General features: G+C 51.4%; 1 protein-coding gene across 2 annotated transcripts; it reads right to left on the reverse strand.

The window, feature by feature from the left end:
- Nucleotides 1-8,703: 8,703 nt before the first annotated feature.
- Nucleotides 8,704-23,335, reverse strand: CAVIN1 (caveolae associated protein 1). Of its 2 annotated transcripts, none has more exons than XM_084748853.1 (2): nt 22,682-23,324; nt 8,704-11,270 (listed from the first exon to the last, which is right to left on the reverse strand). In XM_084748853.1, the coding sequence occupies exons 1-2, from the start codon at nt 23,156-23,158 to the stop codon at nt 10,572-10,574; spliced, it is 1,176 nt and encodes a 391-aa protein (XP_084604979.1). In that variant the 5' UTR covers nt 23,159-23,324; the 3' UTR covers nt 8,704-10,571. The 2 variants fall into 2 exon arrangements, with proteins under 2 accessions (XP_084604979.1, XP_084604980.1); XM_084748854.1 differs by lacking the exon at nt 8,704-11,270 and adding an exon at nt 14,528-16,396 and having other exon boundaries at nt 22,682-23,335.
- Nucleotides 23,336-23,985: the final 650 nt, after the last annotated feature.

Consider the following 23,985-nt stretch of genomic DNA (forward strand, 5'->3'; position numbering starts at 1 on the left):
GCAGTGACTTCCTGTAGGGCTCTAGGATAGAAAGCGTTCTTTATCTTACCCTCCAAAGCCCCGCCCACTACCACGCTCCCTGCTGCCCATTGGATCCCAGCCAGACTGTTTCCCAGTTCCCCAGCTCTGGGCCTTTCCCACTGCTGCTGCTGCTGCTGCTGTCCCTTCCTTGGCTTTGGCACAGCTAGTCCCTGCTCACACTTTCTGTCTTACTCAGACGGGCTTGATCTAACCACCTCTGTCTACTGTTGTTTCCCACCTCTTCCTCTCCTTCTCTCTGCCCTGCTTCCTGTGAGCTCACCACAAGTCGTATTTACCTGCCCAGTTTGATCTGTGTCCTCATCGCACTGGCAGTTCCAGGAAAATGGATGTCTCTTCCTTTGTCTCCCTAGTGCCTAGCAGGATGCACATCGTACATTTTGTGCTTGATAACTAGTGGACCGGGGCTAGGGATGTAGCTCTGCTGGTAAAATGCTTGCCTAGCATGGGTGAAGACTGGGGTTTGGTCCTCAGAACCGTATAACATGGGGCGTGCTGGCACACGCCTTTAAGCCCAGCATTTAAGAGGCAGAGTCAGGAGGATCTGGAGTTCAAGGTCATCCTTGGCCACTTGGTGAGTTCAAGGCTAGCATAGACTACATAAGATCCTGTCCAAAAAAAAGGTTCAGTGGTTAAAAGAGCACCATACTGCTCTTGCGGAGCACCCAAGTTGGGTTCCTAGCACCCAGGTCAGGTATAGCATAACTGTCCGTAACTCCAGCTCCAAGAAATCTTGACACCTTCTTCTGGCCTCTGTGGGGACCTGCAAACATGTGCACATATTCACACACAGACACAAACATGTACAGAATTAAAAATTGATAAAGCCGGGTGGTGGGCTGGAGAGATGGCTCAGAGCACTGTCTGCTCTTCCAGAGGTCCTGAGTTCAATTCCCAGCAACCACATGGTGGCTCACAACCATCTCTAATGAGATCTGATGCCCTCTTCTGGTGTGGAGGTGTACATACAGGCAGAATGCTATATACATGAGAAAGAAAGAAAGAAAGAAAGAAAGAAAGAAAGAAAGAAAGAAAGAAAGAAAGAAAGCCAGGTGGTGCTGGTACAGTTTTAATCCCAGCACTTCAGAGGCAGAGGCAGAAGGATCTCTGTGAGTTCGAGGCCAGCCTGGTCTACAGAGCTAGTTCCAGGACAGCCAGAGCTATACAGAGAAACCCTGTCTTGAAAAAAAAGTTAAGAAAGAAATATTTTAATGTATGAATGCGCATAGTGGCACTTGCCTATATCCCGGCACAGGTCACTGTGAGTTTGAGGCCAACCTGGTCTGCACATAGGGTTCCAGGCCAGCCAGGACTACATGGTAAGACCCTGTCCTCCTCTTTCGTTCCCTCCAAAAAAGAATGAGTAGCCATGAGCTACTAATCTCAGTCCTCCCCTCTCCTCTCTCCTGACGTCCTCTCCTTCCTTCTCTTCTGTCTCTGAAGATGCTTTCTTTTTTCTATCTTGACCCTGATATTTCCTCGTTGCCTTCCTTCCATCGTTACCCCAATATCCTTACTACACTTGTTCCAAAGTGGTTTTTGTCCTCTCTTATCCATAGGACAGGACCCTTGCAGGCACCAGGAACCTCATTATCAGTTGATGTCTTTTTGTTGGTGGTGGTTTTTGTTTTGTTTTGTTTTGGTTTGGTTTTTGGTTTTTCAAGACAGGATTTCTGTGTGTAGCTTGGCTGTCTCAAATTCACATTGTAGACCAGGCTAGCCTCGAACTCACAGCGATCCACCTGCCTCTGCCTCCCAAGTGCTGGGATTTAAAGGCGTGCATGACCACCGCCTGGCGCCCTTTTTTTGTTTTTCTTAACACCATCCTTTGGCTAACTCCTCTAATATAGCTACTTTCAAGGATGGCTTTTACCGGTGTCTCTTATGCTGAGTTTCGTTCAATATAGAGAAATGTCTTTCTTCCCTGGGTGTGTTGCATTTCTGTAAAGTGTCCCTCTTCTGCAAAACAAAAATCTCAGCTAGGTATGGTGTCATATGCCTGTAATCCCAGCACTTGGGCTGGGGAAAGGGGGGGGGCATTTATTGATCATTCTCAGCTACATAGTGAGGTTGAAACCAGCCTTGGCTACATGAAATCCTGTCTCAAATTAAATAAATAAGTGAATAAATGCATGGTGGTATTCTTGGGAGCCAGAGACAGCCACATCTCTGTAAGTTAAGGCCAGATTGATCTGCGCAAATAAAGATGTCTTTGATACTAACTTCCTGTCTCTCTGTTACCCTTTTGCCCACTGTTTGTTTTGCCTAAGAGAACCATCCTGCCTCATCTCACCACTTTCATGTAATCAACATATATGGACACTTGTTGTATTTGTGTCTTGGTAGCATGTACACCACATGCACATATGCATATATTATATGTTAACATATAATATATATTTATATTCACTTCTATTTTTAATTTTGTTTTTAAGACAGGGTCTCTCTGTGTAGCTTTGGCAGTCCTGGAACTTATTCTGCAGACCAGGCTGGCCTTGTACTCAGAGATCCACCTGCCTCTGCCTCCCAAGTGCTGGGACTAAAGGCGTGCGCCACCACTACCCGGCTTATATTCATTTTTAAAAGAAAAGAAAAACAAAACAGGGTTGCCAGCATTCCTCAGCGATCACACCGGAGACTTCCTTCTGGCCTATACATCCAAGCACATGAGCACATATGTGTACCTGAACACAGGAACATGTACACACACACAGAGAGACCCTATCCTCCTGGCTATAGATTATTAAATCCAGGGTGAACATTAGTATTAACTGATTTAACCAGATTCTCTCCACCAGGAGATTGGGATTTGCAACAGACACAGGGCCTGGGAGCCCTTAGAGCTGAGTTCAGTCAGTGTCATCGGGGAGCCTGTCCATCACCCACGTCTGTAAGAATCCCTGGAGATTCCCTGTTTCTGCTCATCCCAGTCTGTGCTCAAGGATGCTATCTTGGCTGCTGCCCAACACGAACTATCCCTTTTCCCTTTAAACTAGCCAATGTCCTTTCTCTTACAGTCAAGTGTCCCATAACAACTGCTCAGTCAGTGATGGATTACACGCACTCTAGCGGTCCCCAAAGACTGTTAAAATTCTGGTGAAGTCTGAGCCGCTTGGTTCGTGTAAGTTCACTACGTGATTTGCCTGCACAGTGTCAAAATGGCCGGCAGACTTAAGCAGCCAATGGTTGTATCTTTAAACAAACAAACAAAAAAGCCAAAAAACAAAACAAAACAAAAGCCAATGCAATGGTGTTTTAGACGTTTTTAGGCACCGTGACCTGAAGGCCAGGCAATGTGCTACTTCCGCACTCCAGAGATGCTGTGTGTTTACAGGAGCAACTTCAAGAAGATCCTCCCTCCTTTAGGTTTTCCATGGTCTCTCCGAGGGAGTGTGGAGCATGGTCGCCGTCGCCCTTAGTGTGCCGTTGTTGTCGAGGCTCTTACTGGATTTTAGAGCTGCCTCTGCCTCTCCCACTTATTACAACCAACCCTTTCGAGTCAAGGACGGGGAGCTTGTTGTCATTTTTATACTCTGGCTCTTAGCGAAGAGCCACAACATCGGTTAGAGAGAGCACTTACCTTTTCTGCATACCTTCCTCTCCCTTTCTCTTGATATCACTCTCTCTCTCTCTCTCTCTCTCTCTCTCTCTCTCTCTCTCTCCCTTCCCCCTCTTTCTCTGGCAAACAACTCTTCTTCATTCTTTCTTCCGCCTCCTCTTCTTCTTCTTTAGTGCTGGGGGGTTGATGTAGTGCCTTGTAAACACATGCTCTATCACTGAGCTGAGTCCTCATCTTTCATTCCCTTGTCCCTGTGGGTGTGGGGTGAGAGGGTAGGGGGTGGGTGTGGGGTAGGAGGGTAGGGGGTGGGTGTAGGGTGAGAGGGTAGGGGGTGGGTGTGGGGTGAGAGGGTAGGGGGTGGGTGTGGGGTGAGAGGGTAGGGGGTGGGGGTGGGGTGAGAGGGTAGGGGGTCGGGTAGGAGTATAAGAGTAGGAATGGGAAGCCAGGCTTGGTGGCCAATACCTTTAATTCCAGCACTCGGGAGGCAGGCAGATTGCAGTGAGTTCGAGGCCAGCCTGGTCTAGAAAGCAAGTCCAGGACAGCCAAGGCTAACACAGAGAGACCCTGTCTCGAAAAACCAAAAATTAAAAAAAAAAAAAAAATTGGGGATGGAGTAGGAGGGAAGAGGGTGGGGCTGAGGTGGGCAGGTAGGGGGTGGAGGTGGGGTTTGTTTTTGTTTTCTTTTGTTGAGACAGGGTTTCTCCATGTTGCCCCAGCGGTCCTGGAACTCTCTGTGTACACCAGAGTGATCTCCAACTCACAGAGATCCATCGGCCTCTTCCTCTGCAATACTGGGTTGAGTTGTGGTTTCAGGTAGCTCGGGTTAGCCTCGAATTCACTATGTAGCCAAGAATGACCTTGAACTCTTAATTTCCCGCCTCTACTTTCCAAGTGCTGGGAGTACATATGATACTCTCTCCTCCTGAGCGTGTGTGTGTGTGTGTGTGTGTGTGTGTGTGTGTGTGTGTGTGTGTGTGTGTTGGTTTCACCATACTGGCATTGAATGCATGGCTTTCCTTACTCAATCAAGACAAAACATACAAAACATACCACTGAGCTATATCCCTTGTAGCTTAATTTTTTTTTTTCCCTTAAGAACGGTTCTCATCTGGGCAGTGTTGGCACAGGTCTGTAATCCCAGCACTTGGGAGACAAAGGCAGGCAGATCACTGTGAGTTCAAGGTGGGTCTGGTCTACAGAGTGAACACCAGGACAGACAAGGCTACACAGAGAAACTCTGTCTCAAAAAACCAAAAGAAAGAGCCAGGCTGTGGGAGGCAGATCTCTGCTTTTCTTTTATTCTTTTCTTTCTTTCTTTTTTTTTTTTTAGACAAACTTTCTCTGTATAACAGCCTTCACTGTCTTGGCCTCATTTTGTACACCAGGTTAGCCTTGAACTCACAGAGATTCACCTGCCTCTGCTTCCTCTGGTGCTGGAATTATAGGCATGCTTCACTGTGCCATGCTCTGCAGGCAGATTTGAGTTTGAAGCTAGCCTGGTCTACAAAGTGGGTTCCAGGACAGCCAAGGCTACACAGAGAAACCCTGTCTTGGAAGAAAAACTGGGCTGGAGAGATGGCTCAGAGGTTAAGAGCACTGACTGCTATTCCAGAGGTCCTGAGTTCAATTCCCAGCAACCATATGGTGGCTCACAAGTGTTTATAATGTGATGAGACATCCTCTTCTGGAGTGCAAGTGTGCATGCAGGCAGAGCACTGTATACATAATAATAAATAAATAAATCTTTTTTTTTTTTAAGGAAGCAAAACTTAAAAAAAAAAAAAGACTAAGAGAGGGGGCTGGAGAGATGGCTCAGTGGCTAAGAGCACTGCCTGTTCTTCCAAAGTCCAATGCTCCTGAGTTCAATTCCCAACCACATGGTGGTTCATAACCATCTCTAATGTGATCTGATGCCTTCTTTTGGCCAACAGGGGTATATGTAGGCAGAACACTGTATATATAATAAACAAATAAATGAGAGAGAAGAGAAAAGTTGCTTGAGCTGGGCGCAGTGGTACATGCCTGTAATCCCAGCACTAGGGTAGGCAGAGGCAGGTGGATCTCTGTTAGTTTGAGATCAGTCTGGTCTAAAAATGAGTCCAGGACAGCCAAGGCTACACAGAGAAAGCCTGTCTTGAAAAAAAGCCAAAAAAGAAAAGAAAAGAGAGATTGCTTAGGCTGGCCTTGAACTTGCTTATGTTGCCCAGGACATAGCTCTAACTTGAGATCCTCCTCTCTCTGCCTCCAGAGCGCTAAGATTACAGTCAAGCACCATCTCACCTGGCCTCCTTTACTCTTCAATCCATGTTTCAGGTTGAGAGGAAGCGGGTATAGAAGTGATCACATGATCACTATTTCATCAGAGGCCTAGAAAGCCCAAAGGGACCAACGAGCATCCTGCCTAGCATCACTCTGGCTAAAAGGATCTGGAAAGCAGACCCTGTCCCTGGGGATGCTCAGTTGTTAGGCCATGAGCCTGCAGCTGCTGACAGTCATCTTAACGACCACACGGGAAGCAAGTGTTTTATTTACACTTTAATGCACTGTAGCGCAGGAAAAGGAACAAGAGAGCTGTATTTCTGGTTATATTTTATCAGAACCTGATATAATATCAGTTACATCTGGACTTATTCAAGGGAAGGTTTTGTTTTTGGTTTTTCCCTCTCCCTAGAGATTTATTTGCTCATTCATTTTATTTCATTTCATTTTTATTTTATGCTTATGAGTGTTTTCCCTGCCTGTGTATTTGTATGTATGTATGTATGTGTGTGTGTATGTGTATGTATGTATGTATGTATGTATGTATGTATGTATGTATGTATGTGCCCCATGTGCATCCCTGGTAACCTCGGAGATCAAAAAAGGTCATCAGATTCCCTGGAACCACAGTCACAGATAGCTGGGAGCTGCCCAGATAAATGCTGGGAATTGACCCCAGGTCCTCTGGAAGAACAGGACATTACTGGTTTTTCTTATGTAATGTTTATGTGTATGTTTGCATATGGATCTATGCGTGTGAGTGCAAGTGCCCTAGGAAGCTAGAGGCCCCGCTGCAGCTAACGTTAGAGGGAGATGTGATGCACTCAACGTAGGGGCTAGGAACCGAACTCAAGTCCTCTGCAAGAGCAGTTATGCTCTCCCAACCTACTCAGCCAACTCTGCAGTCGGGAGTTTTCTATTGTGGAAATTCCCTCCGGGCATAGCCTCATCTTTAGTGTTTTGCCTGTTTGTTTTCAGAGATGAGTTTACCACACTTGCAAGATGAAGACTTTTGAAGTTCATCCACTCATGCAATCAATGCTTACTAATATGAAGTTCTAAGGGATGGCTGAGGCGATGACTCAGATGGAGCTGGGGAAGAGATTAGAAGTTGGTTTAAGAATGGGCTGGTAGCCAGGCGGTGGTGGCTCACGCACGCCTTTAATCCCAGCACTGGGGAGGCAGAGGCAGGCAGATCAATGTGAGTTCGAGGCCAGCCTGGTCTACAAAGTGAGCCCATGACAGACAAGGCTACAAAGAGAAACTCTGTGGCGGAGGCGGGGGTGGGGGGGGTGGGGGAGGTGGTATGGAGGCAGAGACAGGTTCCCTTGCCAGACAATTTCCCTATTTGATTGTCTCAGTGTAATTGTTTGAATTAATGCCACTGAGGACAGCAAGTTCATGACCCATTGGGGGAAGATACCAAGTGGGTATGGACCTCGGAATACCATCCGTTCCTGCTAGTGGGCAGCGAGATGGTTAACTCAGTGCCCATGAGCAGCCGCCCTGTCTCTCTATAGGGAAAAGGAGACTTCCTGGTTCTGGAAGGGCTTCGGGGCATTGGGAGGTAAAGGAGGAATGCCATGGGGTGCCATGGGGATTGAGGATACTGTTCACAAAAGGAACGGGCAAGACTGGAACTGGGGGGGCGGGGGGAACAGCACAGTGAAGCCACTTGCTGGTCTGAAAAGGGGAAAGAGGGGGCTAATGGAAGACAAAGGAAAAGCTGGCGGGTGAACAAATTGAGAAGAGCTGGGTATCTTAAGGGACATCTGGTTATACTTGGGCCCCTGACATTATTGCCTGCCTCACAGGCGTGCATGTGCACCCCAGAGGAAGTGGAAGTCTGGGCTCGTCTCTCCTGGCAGATGGAGACATGAGTGCCTTGGAGGTTCCAAATTTTCAGTATCAGTGTCCATTTCTTTCTTCCTTCCTTCCTTTTTTTTTTTTTTTTTGTTTGTTTGTTTGTTTGTTTTTATGAGGCAGGATCTCTCTGTGTAGCCCTGGCTATCCCGGACTCGATTTGTAGACCAGGCTGGCCTTGAACTCACAGTGATCCACCTGCCTCTGCCTCCCGAGTGCTGGGATTAAATAGGTGCCTATGGCAGGGTAGCTGGAGAACGCAGACTGCTGAGTGGGTACAAACTGGTCTGTAGATGCACTCCTGCTCTTTCTCTCACAAGCAGTCCTCTGAGGCGGCCTCTCACTCCGCATCCTCCTCCAGGCCTATGATGGGGGTCGGGGAAGATCTTGAGGACGAGGCCCTGGCCACTGGGAAGTACATCCGGGCAGGACCCAGATTCCAGACTGCAGCCCTTAAACAGTTAGTGGAGCCAGGCAGCATTGCCACTTGCCTGCTGTGTGACCTCAGCCTGGTCACTGTTTTCCTGTACTCTGAAAGGGGGATAGTACGGACAGAATCTAACTCAGAGGGGTACTACCAGATTAAATAAACAATTCCATGCCAAAATGCTAAGTGTCCCAGAGAATGCAGAATACATTGGGTATGGGCTTTTTTGGGGGTTTTGTTTTTTTAGCTTTTCAAGACAAGGCTTCTCTGTGTTATCTTGGCTGTCCTGGACTCCCCATGGAGACCAGACTGGCCTCGAACTCACATTGACCTGACCTGCCTGCTTCTGCCTCCTGAGTGCTGGGATTAAAGCGGGGAGGAGGAGGGGAGGGCTGCCCCTATGTAGTGTGCAGCTACATTGGCTATTGTTATCAACCGTCACCACCTTAGCCCCGCTCTTGGAAGCCGGGACTGTAGGTTAGAAGTGTCCCCTCCCTTCCTCCCTTCATCTGTAACACCCTCAGTCACTGCTTTGGACAATATAAACCCCACACAATTCCTTTTAGAAAGGCAGGTTTATTGGTCCGGCTGCTCACCAGAACACAGCAACTGTGAGGGACTCCCCTAGAGCCCACAGGAAACTGCATCTGCCCGCAACTTCAGCCCGTCAGCACCAAGGGACCTCATCCTACACACCCCACCCTCCTCAGCTTATATATGTCTCCAATCATTCAGAGGAGGGAAGGGAACCAAGAGAAAAAAAAAAAAGGAAAATTTAAAATAAAAATTAAAAAAGCAAAGCTTTGTACTGTATAAAAGGTTTGTGGTTTCCATACTGCCCCCCCCCCCCGCCCCAATATCAATTAGCTGCAATTCTAGAAAGCAGAGCAGGGAAGATAAGTAGGTGGGGGAGAAGAAAGCAGTCTCTGGCCATCATTTGGGGGAGGTGTTGTCTTTGCTCCTGACCAGCCTTTAATGGGGGGTGGGGGGTGGGGGGTGGGGAGGAAATGCATCCTCAGGAGAAAGCCTGGGCAGTAATTACAGAACTCAAGCCTGACAAGAAGCAGTGCCCCCTTTCCTACCCTCCCCCCAACTTTCAGGTAAGGTGCCCCAGAGGTAAAGAACGTAGGGAGGTCTTGGCAAGTTCTGCAGTTTTACACTAGGGAAAGATCCACGCTGGAAGCAGCTGGGCGGGCGCTGCGCTGGGTAAGTCGGCCAGGCCTGCTTTCCCGGCTTCCCGCTCTAGGCTTGGCCTTTAGCACCCTGCTCTCTCCCTCCCATCGCCCGCCTAACTGGCAGCTCTCCACAGCTTGCTGCTGCCCCCTGGTGGAACCCTACTTTTCTGGCCTTGGAAGCAAAGCTTCCCAGAAGGCATTTCCCAGTCCCTGGAAGAGAGGGTTTAGCCCTCTTTGGGACACACTTTCTAGAACTAGCTGCCCTCCTGTTCCTAAAACTGTCCTAATTCATGTCCTGGGTTTCTTTGTGCTGCTAATGAGGGCACTTTTTTTCCTACTCCATTTCAACTTTCTTCTGTTCCCCCCTTTCTTCCCAAAGCCACACGACTACCAACACCTCCCAGCCTTTCCCAGGCTCTGCTTGCCCCCTGCTTACTTTGGTGGGACATTTATCCAGGGTCATACCCTGTCTCCACCCCACCCTATTGCTTTAGGTTCCCCAAAGACCCTTAGGTCTTCCAGTGGGCTACCTCTGGGGTAGGCAAAGGCCTCCCTTCACACATTCTTTCTTCCTGGCACTTTGAATTGCACCACCACCTTCAAAGCAAAGGTTCCATCAGTTGATACGCCCTAGCCATCTTTTCTTATTTTGAAACAGGGTCTCACTAAATTATTCAGGCTGGCTTTGAACTCACTCTTCAGCCCAGACAGGCCTTGGAATTTGCCATTTCCCCTGCCTCCGCCTCTCCATTAGCTGGGATGGCCAGCTGGCACTAATAGGCTGCCCCTACAAGGGTTGACTTTAGGATTCACGTTTTCCTCTCGCAGAAATTTTGGCTTTTGGAGTCTCCCAGGGTGAAGATGAGGGAAGACCAGCTCAGGAAGGAGCATGGCGCAGATGAGTATGAAGCTGTGGGTAGGAAGGCCAAGGGGCAGGCCGACCCTCGAGGGGGCCTAACTGAGGAAACTAAGAAAAAGCATCCTGGACCAGGACAACCAGGGCATGGGGTCATTTGCCCCACTTCCTACCCAGACTGTGTCCATACTGAGGCTGTCCGTGGTGGGAGACCACTGGAGGGGTGCTCTTCTGGAGATGTGTTTTCAGCTTAGAAAGAGCTCCAGCAGCCTGGGAGGCTGAGGAGAATGCAAAAGAGAAAGTTTGAAAAGAGAAAGGAGGCAGGCAGGTGTGGGGGTGAGGGAGTGGCAGGGTCAGGCGCTGGCCTCCAGGGCAGAGCCCCGTGAGTCCTGCTCAGTCGCTGTCGCTCTTGTCCACCAGGACGGCATCCGACTCTTCAGTAATCTCCAGCAGCGTGTGCACGTCGGGGCTGCTCCCGCGCAGCAGGTCAGTGGCCTCGCCGCGCTCCACGCCAACCTCATCGTCGTCAGGACCCACCTCCACCATCTCGGTGGCCTTCAGCACCTCCACCTCGCCCTCGCGGATCTTCTTGACGTGAAAGGTGAAGGGCGGCACCTTGTAGACAGCGGTCTTGGAGCGCGCATACACCACGTGGTCGGGCGTGAAGGATTTGCGCAGCTTGTCGCGCGACGTCTTCAGCTTCTCGCGTCGCTCCACGGGGACCAGGCGCGTGCCCAGCTTGTTCATGCGCTTCTCCAGTGTGTGCCGGGTCTTCTCCAGGTTCTCCTTGGTCTTCAGGCGCGTCTTCTCCAGGTTCTCGCGGGTGCGCACCTTGGTCTTCTCCATCTTCTCCTTGGAGAAGGCCTTCTTGAAGTCGTCCACGCGCCGCAGGCCGCTGCGCTTGATGCGCTCAGCGCGGGACTCCTCGATCACCTCCTCCACTTCCACCGCCTCGTCGGAGGACAGCTCGATCGCGGCGTCTTCCTCGGGCCTCTCGCCCTCGCCCAGCTCATCGCCTTCCTTCTCCGGCAGCGCCTCCGACTCTTTCAGGGACTTGGCGACGCTCAGTTTGGCCGGCAGCTTGACTTCATCCTAAAGAGGAGAACAGAACTGAGATGAGAAATGTCACCGAAGAAGGCAGAGCGAGGGCTGACTAGGACCTGGGAGAAACCGAGTGGGGTGCTGGCGATTCTGGGGAGAACATGGGGACCTATATAGCGAAGGTGAGATCTACCGGACTTGTTCACTCTTGAACACCCCCGTGCCTGGTACAGAACTGGTCACAACCTGTGCGTCGAATGGTTGTTATACAGACAACACGGAGAGATAGCAGAGCTTCGGGTCAAAAACTGGTCAGTATTATGGTTGCACTTGGGCGCAGTATTCCCAGGGACCCTCAAACCCTTGCACACTCTGGCTACTACATATGATTGCTTCAAGCCGCGGTGATTTAGGAAAAGGACAGCTTAAACTGGGAAGTAGCAGAGCGCCCTCTGGCGCCCTGACTTGCACGCTGCACCAGACGGGACAGAAAGCCTGTTCAGAAAGAGTTTAGAAATTCAATGTGGTATCCCAAAGCTGATCCCAAGCGGTCCCCAAGTAGGGTAACTTTAAGCTACCCTTATAGGCAGTGTGTTCTTAGGACTTGAACCAGGAGAGCTCTGCCTACAGCTTTTCTGTCCTTGATTTTCTCATGCTATTTGGCTCCACCAGTGGGGCATCCCCTACTCCCACGTATAAGTTAACGGAGGCCAGGGAAGAGGCTGGCTGAACGCCAAGTATTTGTTTTCTCCGCCCCTGGACATTTCTTTTGGTTCTGGTTTCCTTGCCCTGGAATGGGAGGGGCGGGGTGGGGTGGTGGTGGGGTCGAGAAGGACTGTTTTCCTACTCTTACTTTGTTTCCCAGGCCAGAACTTAAAGAGCCTGGAGCGGGGAGGGTGGGTAATCCCATCCTGGGCTGCCTATAAGCCTGGATCTCAACGCCAGCCAGCTCTTAGCTCTTCTCTTCCACTCAGAGACCCTAGCACCTACTCTTGCTTGTGCGCAGGGTTTTCGAGCTGACCTGGGGTCCAACATTTCATCATTTTAGGGTACCCTAACACACCATCACCGAAGAGCAGATGTGAGTGAACACAGAACAAAACAGGGTGAGCACAGGACAGAAATAGGAACTCTTTAAAAAGGCCAAGACTCTTTTTTTAAATATTTAAGTCCAAGGGATGGGGGGGAGGGACCACACATTTTTTTCTAAAACTTTTTCTCAATGTCATTTCCAAGAATCAAGAGAAAATCCCATCTCCTGAGAAAACAAGGCAACATAATTGATTCTTCCCATAGAAACACACACACACACACACACACACACACACATACACACACACATACACACACACACACACACACACATACACACACACACACACACACACACACACACCTATTCATAAGCTCCATGAAATCTTTATATCACCTGCTACAGAAATTCCTTCCCTACCCCCAACCCCTTTCCTATTCCCTCCCATTCACATCCCCCAGGGTTTCCTGGTTTACACTAGAAACTAGAACACCTCCTCCCAACTTCCTTCCCTCCTTGTCAATAACATTAGCAGGAACAAAAAGGGAATGCTGTCTCCACCTTGTCTCCGGCCTGGGCACCAACACTAACGGGCACCAAGCCACCTCATGCTATCTATTACACTACTACACCTCCCAGCAGGCAAGGTAGCTTGAGCACAAGGCATGCTGGGATTTGTAGTCTCCAATTGGCATAAGTGGGGCTTAGTACTGCTACTGGAGTCCTATATCCCTCTGCCTCTTATTGACTGAGGCATTGAAGGAATGTTTTTCTTATACTGAGTGTAGGACGATCCCAGCCTCTCCCAGCATTCTTCTGACTTCAGCGGTACTCTTTGAGTCTCTTGGAGTCATCTTGCCTATCCCTGGAGACTTAATCCGGATTGACACCACTAGGGTTTACACATCATCTTAAGACCCCCTAGAATTAAACTCTCTGCCACGTCTTCCTTGCATCTCAACCTAGATTCACCGGTAGTACCAGTATAAAAAAACAAAAAACAAAAAGTCAGGGTATGGGGGCGCATGCCTTTAATCCCAGTACTGGGGAGGCAGAAGCAGGTGGATCTCTGTGTTTGAGGCCAGCCTGGTCTACAAAGCAAGTCCAGGAGAGCCAAGGCTACATTGAGAAACCCTGTCTCAAACAAACAAACAAAAAGAACAAAAACAAAAACCACCTCTTGGATCTAGCTTGGGAGTGCAGCAAGTCTTTAATCCCAGTGCTGGAGAGGCAGAGGTAGGTGGATCTCTGTGAATCTGAGGCCAGCCTGGTTTACAAAGTGAGATCCAGGCCAGCCAGGACTACATAATGAGACTCTGGGGTTTTTGGTGGTGGTGGTGGTGGTGGTGGTGGTGGTGGTGGTGGTGGTGGTGGTTTTTGTGTGTGTGAGACTCTATTTAAATTTTTTTTCACCTCTTATCTCTTATCTCCTAGACTGAAAACCCACCCATGTCCTACCAAAGAGTGGGAAAGAATGTGTGTACGAGTGTGCACACACACTTTTACTAGAGCCCAGCAATGTGGATGGACTGTGGAATAGTCAGGAAACAGTTCCAACTCCTGGAGGACAAATCCCTGCCTCCCCCCCCCCCCCCCCCCCGCCAGACTCTCCTCCTGCCCCACCCCAACCCTTAAAGATGGAGCTAGCTGGTTTCCCTGGCCTCTACCTTTCTAGATAAAGGTTTTCACCATCTGAGCTCAAAATATAAGGCTGAAGAGAACCCCACGAGCTTCTTCCTCCTATGCCAACTTCTATTGCTACAGGGCCGGGAAGCAATCCCAGGGAGAAGTTGGTGCCTGGAAAACATAGCCCCCTCCATGGTGGACCTTCCCCTGGAGTGATGGCGTCTACCAGAGGCGCCATCTTCTGGGTGGAAGACTGGGGGGTTGGGAAAGAAGAAACAACCTGGCCCGAGTCCCTGCGCGGATCTCCTGTGGGCTGGCTCCGGCCACAGAACAACACCATTAGCTTTTCCCCTCCATTAATGGATTTCTCTTTTCCACCCCCATTTCCAAGCCAGGCTTTCCTCATGACTCACAGCCTTGGAGCGCGGTCTTGGGCCCACCCAGTCGGCCTGTTGCTACAACAGCCACCAACACAATTCCAAAAGCACCTCCCCTTACTCTGGCCCCCTACCCCCACCCCTGAGCCAGGCACCTTTTTCTCACCCCTAACTCCCCTGGCATTAGGGCAATGGAGGGGCCTCGTGGAGACCAAGAAGGGAGGGTTCCGATTGTCCCACTTTCCCGGTCTTTATTAAACAAAACCACCACTCCCAACAGGCTTGGTTTCCACAGTTACCTTTAATGACCAGGTCTGAACAAAAGCATGCACGGCTTCCCCAGCCCCTGCCAAGCACACACAGCTCTCTGTGCCAGGAAGGCACCAGTCCAGGATAGAGATAGGCCCTCAGGGAGGTTCCCACCTCTTACACTTCACCTCCCAACCCTGCTGTAGAGAGCAAGACCTTCTGGCTTAGAAAGATCACTATGAGCTCTGCTGGGCGGGCGCGGGTGGCTCACGCCTTTAATCCTAGCATCAGGAGGTGGAGGTAGGTGGGTCCCTGTGAGTTCAAGGCTAGCCTGGTCTACAGAGGGAGTTCCAAGACAGTCAGGGCTGTTACACAGAGAAAGAAACCCTGTCTCGGGGGGTCGGGGACGTGAGGGGCAATATATATATATGAAGAGAGAGAGATTATAATTTAACTGAGTGCCCATTTTACCCTTGGCATTTCATATTTGTTAGACAGAGGGACGAGTGCTACCCAGCTGTAAGCAGGAGCCTCTCTCAACTTGGTGCCAACCAGGAGAGAGTGGAGGTGATTCCGAGACCCATGACCTGCTTAGAGAGCACATTAGAAGAGGCTGCATTATGGAACAGAAGATGCGTCATGAAGAAGGAATGAAGGGACAGTCCTAAAAGCCCCAGACCTCTGCCTTGGGTTACCAAGACAAGGAGATGAGACACCAAAGGCAGCAGAAAGGCGCGCTCTTCTATAGGCACGCTTTCTCGCCAGGGATGGCTTTGTTCCTAAGAGGGTGAAAATCGACCTTCGGAAGGTGTCGGAGCCTCGGTTATTATAATGGTTTAAAGAACCTCCTCACATAAACGACCACACAGCATTATCTATAGTATTAAATTTTCATGAGGAGGTAAATGGAAAAAAAAAATCTACAAGGGTTCCTTAGGGGGGGATGATCGTGGTGCAGTGGAGCCAGCTAAAATGTCTTCTTCCCTTTGGGCCTCTGCGCTGGCAGCTTTTGGGTGCCCCACCCAAAGCAGGATCTGGCAAACATAAGGGATCCCTTCGCAAAACATTTTCTAAAAGAAAATGAAAAAAAAAAAGTAAGTGTAAATGTTTTCCTCAGCTACAGGGAGTGGGTGAAGAGGGCACAGAACAACTCCCAGGCCTGGGCCTCATGAAGGCCCTCCTCCAAAGAGGCTTTGAGCCAAACTGGCCTGTCCCTGAGGGGTAAGGACTGAGGGGGGAGGGAAGAGAGACTCAGAAGACACACCCAGCTTCATGCAGCTTCATGCAGGGCAGCCTTTGGGTGCAGCTCAAGTCTGGAGCAGGGAAAGCCACAATTAAAAAAAAAAAAAAATCAAGGGATACACTTCTGTGGTTGAGCTTTGCTTAGCATGCATGAGGTTTCCGGGGTCCATCCCCAGCACTGAGAAAACAAAACATCCCTCCCACCACCACCCAAGGAAGGGAGGACCCTCCTCTTTGCCTCCCACCCCCACTGCACACATCACGTTTGCCTGACCGCTGCCCCATACAAGCATTTTTTTTTCCCAACACCCATTGCCAGCCCATAATGGCCAACAGCTTGAAAAGACAGGCCATTAAGGCACTGACTTCCATCAAATGATGAGCTGATGGGATTCAGGAGGGATACCCTGTGCCCAGTGGCCCTGGCATCCCCGGAGATCCTAGGTACTCCCATCAGCTGCTGGCTCTTCTGGGGTGGGTCGGGGCCCAGGCTCTGGGTAATAGGGCAGTGGGCTGGGCATCTGCTCAAAGGCTGGGCGGTCAGGCAGTGTCTCAGGCTTCGGGTGAAAGGGCTCAGTCTCAGGCAGGAGGTCAAGAGGCACGATCTTGGGTGTGGCCGGGCCAGAGGGTGCATTCGGCTTCTTCTTGGGCTAAGATGAGGAAAAGGGGTTTAAATGGCACTTGGGACGGGTGCGGGGAGGTTGGCAGAAAGAGGCCTCTGTGGCATGCAGAGTGGGGTCTGGTTGAAGAGAGAGGAAGCCACCCCCCCCCTCAATGGGTTAGGGTGTGCCGAGACCACATTTGAAATGCTTCTTTAGGAAGGCCCTAGGGCTAGAAGGGGTGGGACCAACCCAGACCCATGAATTAATAAACACAGCTTCAACTGAAGGCCCCTCCACCTCCTTCCTGTTCTCCAGATTGTTCCTCAGGCCTCTCCCCGGGCTCCCACCTTCTATCCTCACGGTGCCACTGTCACCCGTGAGATGGCCATGGCCACTGGGTGGCTGGAGAGGGGCTACCAGGTGTGGAGAAGGCACGTTTTGAAATTTCGAGACCGGCTGGTAAGTTCTACCAGGGGCGCTCCGCTGAGTGGAAGAGACACGCCACGCAAATGCCCCGCCCTCTCCTTCTCGTTCTTCCCTGAGGCAGGGTGGGCATGCATGGGTGCCACCCTGGCTAAGAAAGGGGACAGGCAGAGAGAGAACAGGGACACCCTGACTACTTCCCTTTGGCTGAGTATCTACCTCCTGCCTCCCTTGCTACCCAGGCCTTAGAATATGACACTGTAACATGCAGAAAAATCAGAGTCTTAAAAACAAGCTATCTTCAGGACAGGTGGGTCCGGGAGGGGGAGGAGGGAGGGGAGGGGCCAGAGGCAGCTTCTGACCCTCTGGAGAACTGCTTCGGGCAGTCAGAACTCAGGAGAGGGGCAGCTAGGGGACTAGCAGGACTCAGACAATTGCAGTGCTCACTAAGGCATGTCTTCATAAAACCCCAAAGCACCAGCAGGTCCCAACCTGCGGAGTACGGGGAGGAGACAGAAGTGGCCAGGAGATGGGAAGTGGAAAACGACTCTCTCCTGGAAAGGAAGCCTAAGCCAGGGATCCCAAGGCTGGCCGGCTGGGAGCTTAATCCTTACACTGGGCACCTTCTCCTCCTACTCCCATGTGGCTGAGTGACTTTGTTTCTCCTTCAGCACTCAGGAACTTAAGCAGCTAACAGCCATCAATAGTCTACTGCTGGCCACTGGTAGCCAACAAGGCACATGTGTCTGCACACATGTGCGTGTTCGTGCACTGCACACGCATACACACACACACACACACACACACACAGCTCTCCAATAAAGAGCAACATATCCAAGGTTCTTGCCTAGTTTGCTTGTTTGTTGAGCCTCAAACTGGCTATGTAGATGTCACTGAGCTTGAACTTCTAATCCTCCTGACTTTACTGCCTGGGTACTGAGATGAAAGATGTGCACCGCTCTGCCAGTTTATGTGGTACTAGAGATGGAGTCCCGGCTGCAGCATGTGTAAGCAAGCTCTCTACCAGTGAAGCTACCCTATGTTTCAGACCATAAGATGCACCCAGATTTTAGAGCAGTAAAACAAGAAAAACAGTAAAAAACAGCAATCGGACCATAAGGTGCACCCTAATTCGCCTCCCCCTACCCCCAACACTTTTGGTGGTGGTGGTGGTGGTGGTAGTGCGTCTTATGGTCCAGAAAAATACAGTAGATTCCTTTCCCCTGTTGTTTGCTCCTTTGGGGGCAGGGTGGCGGTTGTTTTGAGAGGGTCTCCCTAAGTAGCACAGGCTGACCTCAAACTCACAATCCTGCTTCCATAGCCTCCGGGGAGCTTGGAGTCCAGCTGTGCAGGACCATATTCATCTGGCCCCAGTTTTAGCCCCTCATCCTTTAAGTGACAATAGGCAAGTGGCTTCCCGGACTGGGCCCCAACTTCCTAAGAGACACAGTGGAGAGAACGGAGCTGGTTATCTTCCAGCCCAGCGCGCACAGCAACAGAGTGATGACGAACCCACAGGGAGGGAAGGGATCCCAACACTGCGCAGGCGCCCTTCATCTGCTGAGGCCGTTGTTTAGCATAATATCCTGCCCCTGCTTGCTGCCAGTTGCCTGTTTTATGACCTCGTCTCACCTTTTTAACTTTGGCTTTTACGCCAGTCGGATTTGACTTTTAAAAAAAAGGAGGGTGGGTTAGACAGATAATAAGAGTTCCTTCACTCCTGGGAGTCCCCCCCCCTCCAAAAAAATACCCTGTCTGCTTTGGATCCACAAGCATGAAAAACAGCCCAAAGCCATCGTTTAGGAAGAACGGCATGGCAGATACACTCCTCGCGGTAGTGAGGCTAAGGGGGCAAAAGGGACCAGAGCAGACAAGCTACGAGTATTTTTAGATGAAGGTTTAAGGTTCTTCTGGAGAAAGGTATCTGTGATTCACTTGGAGTACATACAGGAAGGAAGGAATTAAAGGCTGGCTGAAGATTTGAAAAGAAGCCAGCAAGCCCTCATTCCAGCCACACTGTCTTCCCCTTTAATGCCTGGGAATCATCTAATGTCGTCAATGCTTTTGGGGTCTCTCCCCAAGCCCTCAGGGCAAATATAATGGGTATCAACTTTGCCTCATCCAAACTACTTCACCTCTTGGGCATATAGGGCTATGGTAAATCACTTTGAGACCAGAAAAATTACAAGTGCCAGAAAGCATTTTTCCAGCCAGGGCGTGGTGGTGCACATCTTTAATCCCAGCACTCAGGAGGCAGAGGCAGGTGGATCTCTGTGAGTTTGAGGTCAGCCAGGTCTACAAAGGGAGTCCAGGTCAGCCAGGGCTGGTCTACAGAGAAGCCCTGTCTGGGGGGAAAAAAAAAAACAGGAGAGAGAGAGGAGAGAGAGAGAGAGAGCATTTGTTTCTACTTTATCTCCTTTTCTAGATTCTTTTGTTGTTGCTATTTGTTTTTGTTTTTCCAGACAGGGTTTCTCTGTGTATTCCTGGTTGTCCTGGACTTGCTTTGTAGACCAGGCTGGCCTCAAACTCACAACGATCAGGCTGGCCTCAAACTCACAACGATCCGCCTGCCTCTGCCTCCCCAGCGCTGGGATTAAAGGCGTGCGCCACCACACCCGGCTTCCCCTTCTTAGACTCTAATCTATCTCTGAGTCGTCACAGTGGACGTGTGGGTTTTCAGCTCTCCTGTGTTGTGTGGTGCTTCAGAGCAATTGCTTCCATCCTTCCGCACAAAGTAACCAGACTTCCTAGAAGCCCTCAGTCAGCCACCACTAACTAGTACAATGCACTTCTCCTCTTCCTCCTCTTCACTCGCTGTTGAGTATATAACTGTGGCCTATAGGACAGCACGTGATGCCAAACCGCTCGCGCTTGTGTACAGCCACACAAGGGATTCCCTCACCCAGGAATAGGGCACGGGTGGCCAGACATCCTGATCCCACTACTGAGACTTCCAGACCCTTGTGTCCCTTCTTCTACATTGTCCCTTTCACCACATCATGACCTCCCACATCGATAGGGGGGAACATAGAATCTCCTTTCTGCTTTCCCTCTAAAAAAAAAAAAGCTCTTATCATCTGGGAGCCTCTTTCCAGCCCGTCTCAGCCGCCCCTCCCCTCTCTTGCTCCCTCTCCCTGGCCATCTCCTTATCCTGACTTTCCCATAAACTCTGCCGCCCCCAGTCTTCCCTATTAGGCCTGCCAAGACACATGGCTATTTTTACCCCATTCTTTCCTCAGACTGGACCTCTCTGCAGATCCAGGAGGAGAGCAGGCTGCTTTTCCTCCAGCATCGGAGGCCCTACTCCCTCACCCCTACCTGGCACATCTGTGGGGCAGCTCAGGAAAGTTCGGCAACCCCGAGCCCCACGCCACGTGCTGGAAACTGGTCCTTACCTCTGAGCTTGTCCCGGGGCTAGGGACCATTTTAGTTCTTAGTTCTTCCTTTCTCCTGTGGCTTGATGGTTCAACTTAAGCAATGCTTTCTTTCTTTTCAGACGCGTGTGGGGTGTGTGTGTGTGTGTGTGTGTGTGTGTGTGTGTGTGTGTGTATGTGTGTGTGTGTTATGTCTATATGCATGTCTGTGTAACACGTGTGTGCAATGCCCCTGCAGAGGCAGAAGAGGGTGTCAGAACCCCTGGAATTGGAATTAGATTGCTGTTAGCCATCACGCTGGTATCAGGAACCAAAGCCTGGTTCTCTGGAAGAGCAGCCAGTGCTGTTCATGACTGAGCCATCTCTCCAGCCCCAGTCCCAACCACTCTTACTCAACTCTCTGCTCTCCTCTCCCGCTGGCTTGGTTCAAAACCACCTAGTGCGTGCCCCCACCCCACTATTCAGATAGTGATGGCTGCCAAGCGCTGGCGATGGAGAGAACAGAGAGGACGCTGACCTCAGCAGCGCAATACTTGCCCTTTCTCTCAGAATCCCCACTCTCACTGGGCACAGGGAGGCTTACTTCCAGGTTGAAAATGTCCCCATGTTGAACAACCTGGGACAGTTAAAATGAGAAAGTCACCTACCCAAGTTCATTGTGACAAGTGCAGGTTCTGAGGGAGAGAGCTAGCTTATTGTCCCTGTTCTCTTTCCCTAGATGTCACCTGCAAGGGCCACACAGGCCTAAAAACAACTCACAAGGCCCCATAGCCCCAAACCTCCTGTCTCTAAACAGTTAGACTGAGTGGAAACAGAGCTAAGTAAATACTTTCTCCTACCAAGTGGGTGCTATAAATGGGAGGAGCGAAGCTTTTTTTGTTCGTAGACACAGTCGTTTTATGTGTCTCAGGCCACCTTGGCCTCTGGAAGGACGAGGCCACGGGTATGAAACAGCAAGGCAAACTTTATAGGCCACCTGGAAGAGTCCCTCAGCAGTATGTAGAGGCAGGAGCTAGGAGCAATCCTTTTTCTGCCTGTCCTACCATGAAAGTCTCCAAGCATATCGTCCGCTCATTTCTTCCCCAGACACTGTCCCCATCTGCTTTGGTCTTGGTCTTAGTTCCTTGTAGGGAAACCAAGCTAAGAACCCCATCTCACTCACGGTTACTCAGAAACATCTAATCAAGCAAGACTCCACAGCTCCCTGACACAGGTCCTTGAAGATAGGGCATGTGGGAAACCTAGTCTCCCCCCCCCCCCGCCCCATTCTCCTCAAAAGAATAAACTAACAACCCCTCACTCATCCTAGGAGTGGAAGCATCAATCAGACCCAAGCAGGAGACAGGGCTCACCACATTCCTTCCCAGGGAGAAAGCTCAGATTTACTTTGTTTGTTTTTCAAGACAAGGTTTCTCTGTGTAGCCTTGGCTGTCCTGAACTCGCTTTGTAGACCAGGCTGGCCTCGAACTCACAGAGATTCACCTGCCTCTGCCTCCTGGAGTGCTGGGATTAAAGGCGTGCGCCTGGCAGATTTACTCTTAATTGGGTCAAGGATGGGAATGCAGGCGCAAATCAACATTGAGACTCTCGGATGCTTTAGGGGTTGGGATACCACAGTTGCATCCAGGCAGGAGGAACCCAGAAAGGTACAAAGAAAGCAACCGGTGGAGCCTGAATGCCGCAGCCTCCACCCTTCACTGCTCAGCTCCGGACACGGCCACAGCCCCCGCAGTTATGCGGGGGAGATGATTCATCTCGCCCAGACCGCCACCTCCACCAGCCCCACTTGCACTTCTAACGCCCACCCCTACCTGCCCCACCCGCTCCCAGCAGGCGCCAAGAGCGCCCGCGCACCGCGAGACAGTGTCCCCAAGGAACTGAAAGTGCCTGGAGGCCAGGGGCAGATCGCAGCAAAGGGACGCGCGGGGGCAACCGAAGTTGGTGCGGGGGCGCGGGGATAGAGTAAAGGGGGCTGAGGGTTGTGTCCCTTGCATGGCGCCCCCGCCACTGCGTGCCTGAGCCCTGAATCACCCGCTATATCGGGCCCTCAGCGCCGGAGGCCCCAGGCCCCAGGCCCCGGGCCCCACCTTCAGTGTCTGCTTACAGAGGGGCACCCAAAGACCACCAGGGACCTCAGGCATTACCTCCCCCCCGCCAAAAAAAAGTTCTCCAAGTGGGAAGGCGTTTGACAGAGACAAACAGGGAGCACTCAGCAAGTACAGCATTCCCAAGTCCAGCCCATTAACTTTTCCGCTAGGAGTTAGAAACTGCGGGGAGGAGCCTGGGCGGGGAGGCGCGGGGTGCGCCTCTCTGTGCGCCCCAAGAGTCCGCCACCCCTGCAGCCCACCTCAGCTAGTCCGCCACTCCCTGAACCCCACTCCAGCTGGACTCGCAGGAAGGAGGGAGGAGCTCCTGACCGCTCTCACGGTCTGACGGAGAGGAGAGCCTCAGCCCGGTGTCCCCACCCGGATCCCAGGGCCCGGACCGCGAGTGGGGGTACCCCCAGCTCCAGAAGCGGTCTGCCCCGTGGGCTCACCTGATAGATCATGACTTTGAAGTTGCGGCGCCGCAGCAGCTCCGCCTCGTTGACCTCCAGCTTCTTTATCTGGCCTGCCTGGCGCTCCAGGCTGCCGCGCACAGTCTTCACGTTGACGCTGACCTTGCGCACCTTCTCCAGCAGCTTGCTCACGGTGTTGCTCGTGGTGGCGTGAGCCTTGCCCAGCTTGCTCAGCTCTCCCTGGATGCTCTGCACGGCGCCCTCCATCTCCGCCTGTCGCTCCTCCAGCTGGGCTTGGGTCAGCTGGATCTGGTCAACGGCACCGATGATTTTATCCAGAAGGCTCAGCACCAACACCCCGTTTACCTGATCCGACTTGATCAGCTCGTCAGAGCCGGTTCCCGACGGCTCTTCTGTGGCCTGAGCCTCTCCTGGGGTGGGCTCCGGGCCCTCGGAGGAGGCATCGGGAAATCCCGAATACGGCCGCTCGACGATATGGAGTGTGACATCCTCCATGGCTTCCCGGAGCCGTGCGGAGCCCGCCGGGTGGAACTGGAGCGGGAGACCGGGAGAGAAAGAGGAGCGAGAGAGGGGAAAGCGAGCAGGAGCCCAGAGGGGAGGAAACTCGAGCCACGTCCGTGCGCACCGGGACGCTGGCCAGAACTGTGGGGCGGGGAATCCGCGAGTTGCCCAGCTCCCAGGCCAAACCCGGAGTCACTTCGGCTATTGGCTGGCCCCACCCCAGAAAGGGAGGAACCAGGGCAGAAGGGGAGGCCAACCCGGGAGGGGCAGCGGAGCGGGGGACCTGAGAGCCTAGTGCCCCACCCTGTTCAGGATGGTTGGAATAGTTGGAGCAGGAGTATAGCCCCCCCCCGGCCCCCCCTCTCCGTGGCAGTGGAGGCTACGGCAGCGGGACAGGGGCGGAGGAATGTGAGCTGGGAAAAGAATCAGGTCCTTGGAGTGTGCTCTACTTATTCTTTTTCCCTTACTTTTCCCTCACCCATAGACCTACTCCGGCCATTTAAGAACAAGCTGAGATCCAAACAGAGCATCAATTGGGTCTACGCCTAGTGTCATTGTAGGATTCTTGTCCTATACAATCTTTTTCAAATCGACCCGACACACTATCTATACATTGAGTTACCACTGTGCCTAAAGCTCGGGGAACTGTTAGTGAGAGTGAGGGAAGAGATGGAGTGACAGACAGGTTTCTCTAAGTGTTGTCAGGACAGGGGAGGACTAAGGTGAGAAATAAAATATAAAGGAAAGGCTTTTGGTCACCTCTCCCCGTGTCCCCTCCAGCAGAAGTCTAGCTGACTCAGACCTCAGAGAGTGTGGCATCA

The sequence above is a fragment of the Acomys minous genome, assembly GCF_964271855.1.
Source record: "Acomys minous genome assembly, chromosome: 12".
Taxonomy (NCBI): domain Eukaryota; kingdom Metazoa; phylum Chordata; class Mammalia; order Rodentia; family Muridae; genus Acomys; species Acomys minous.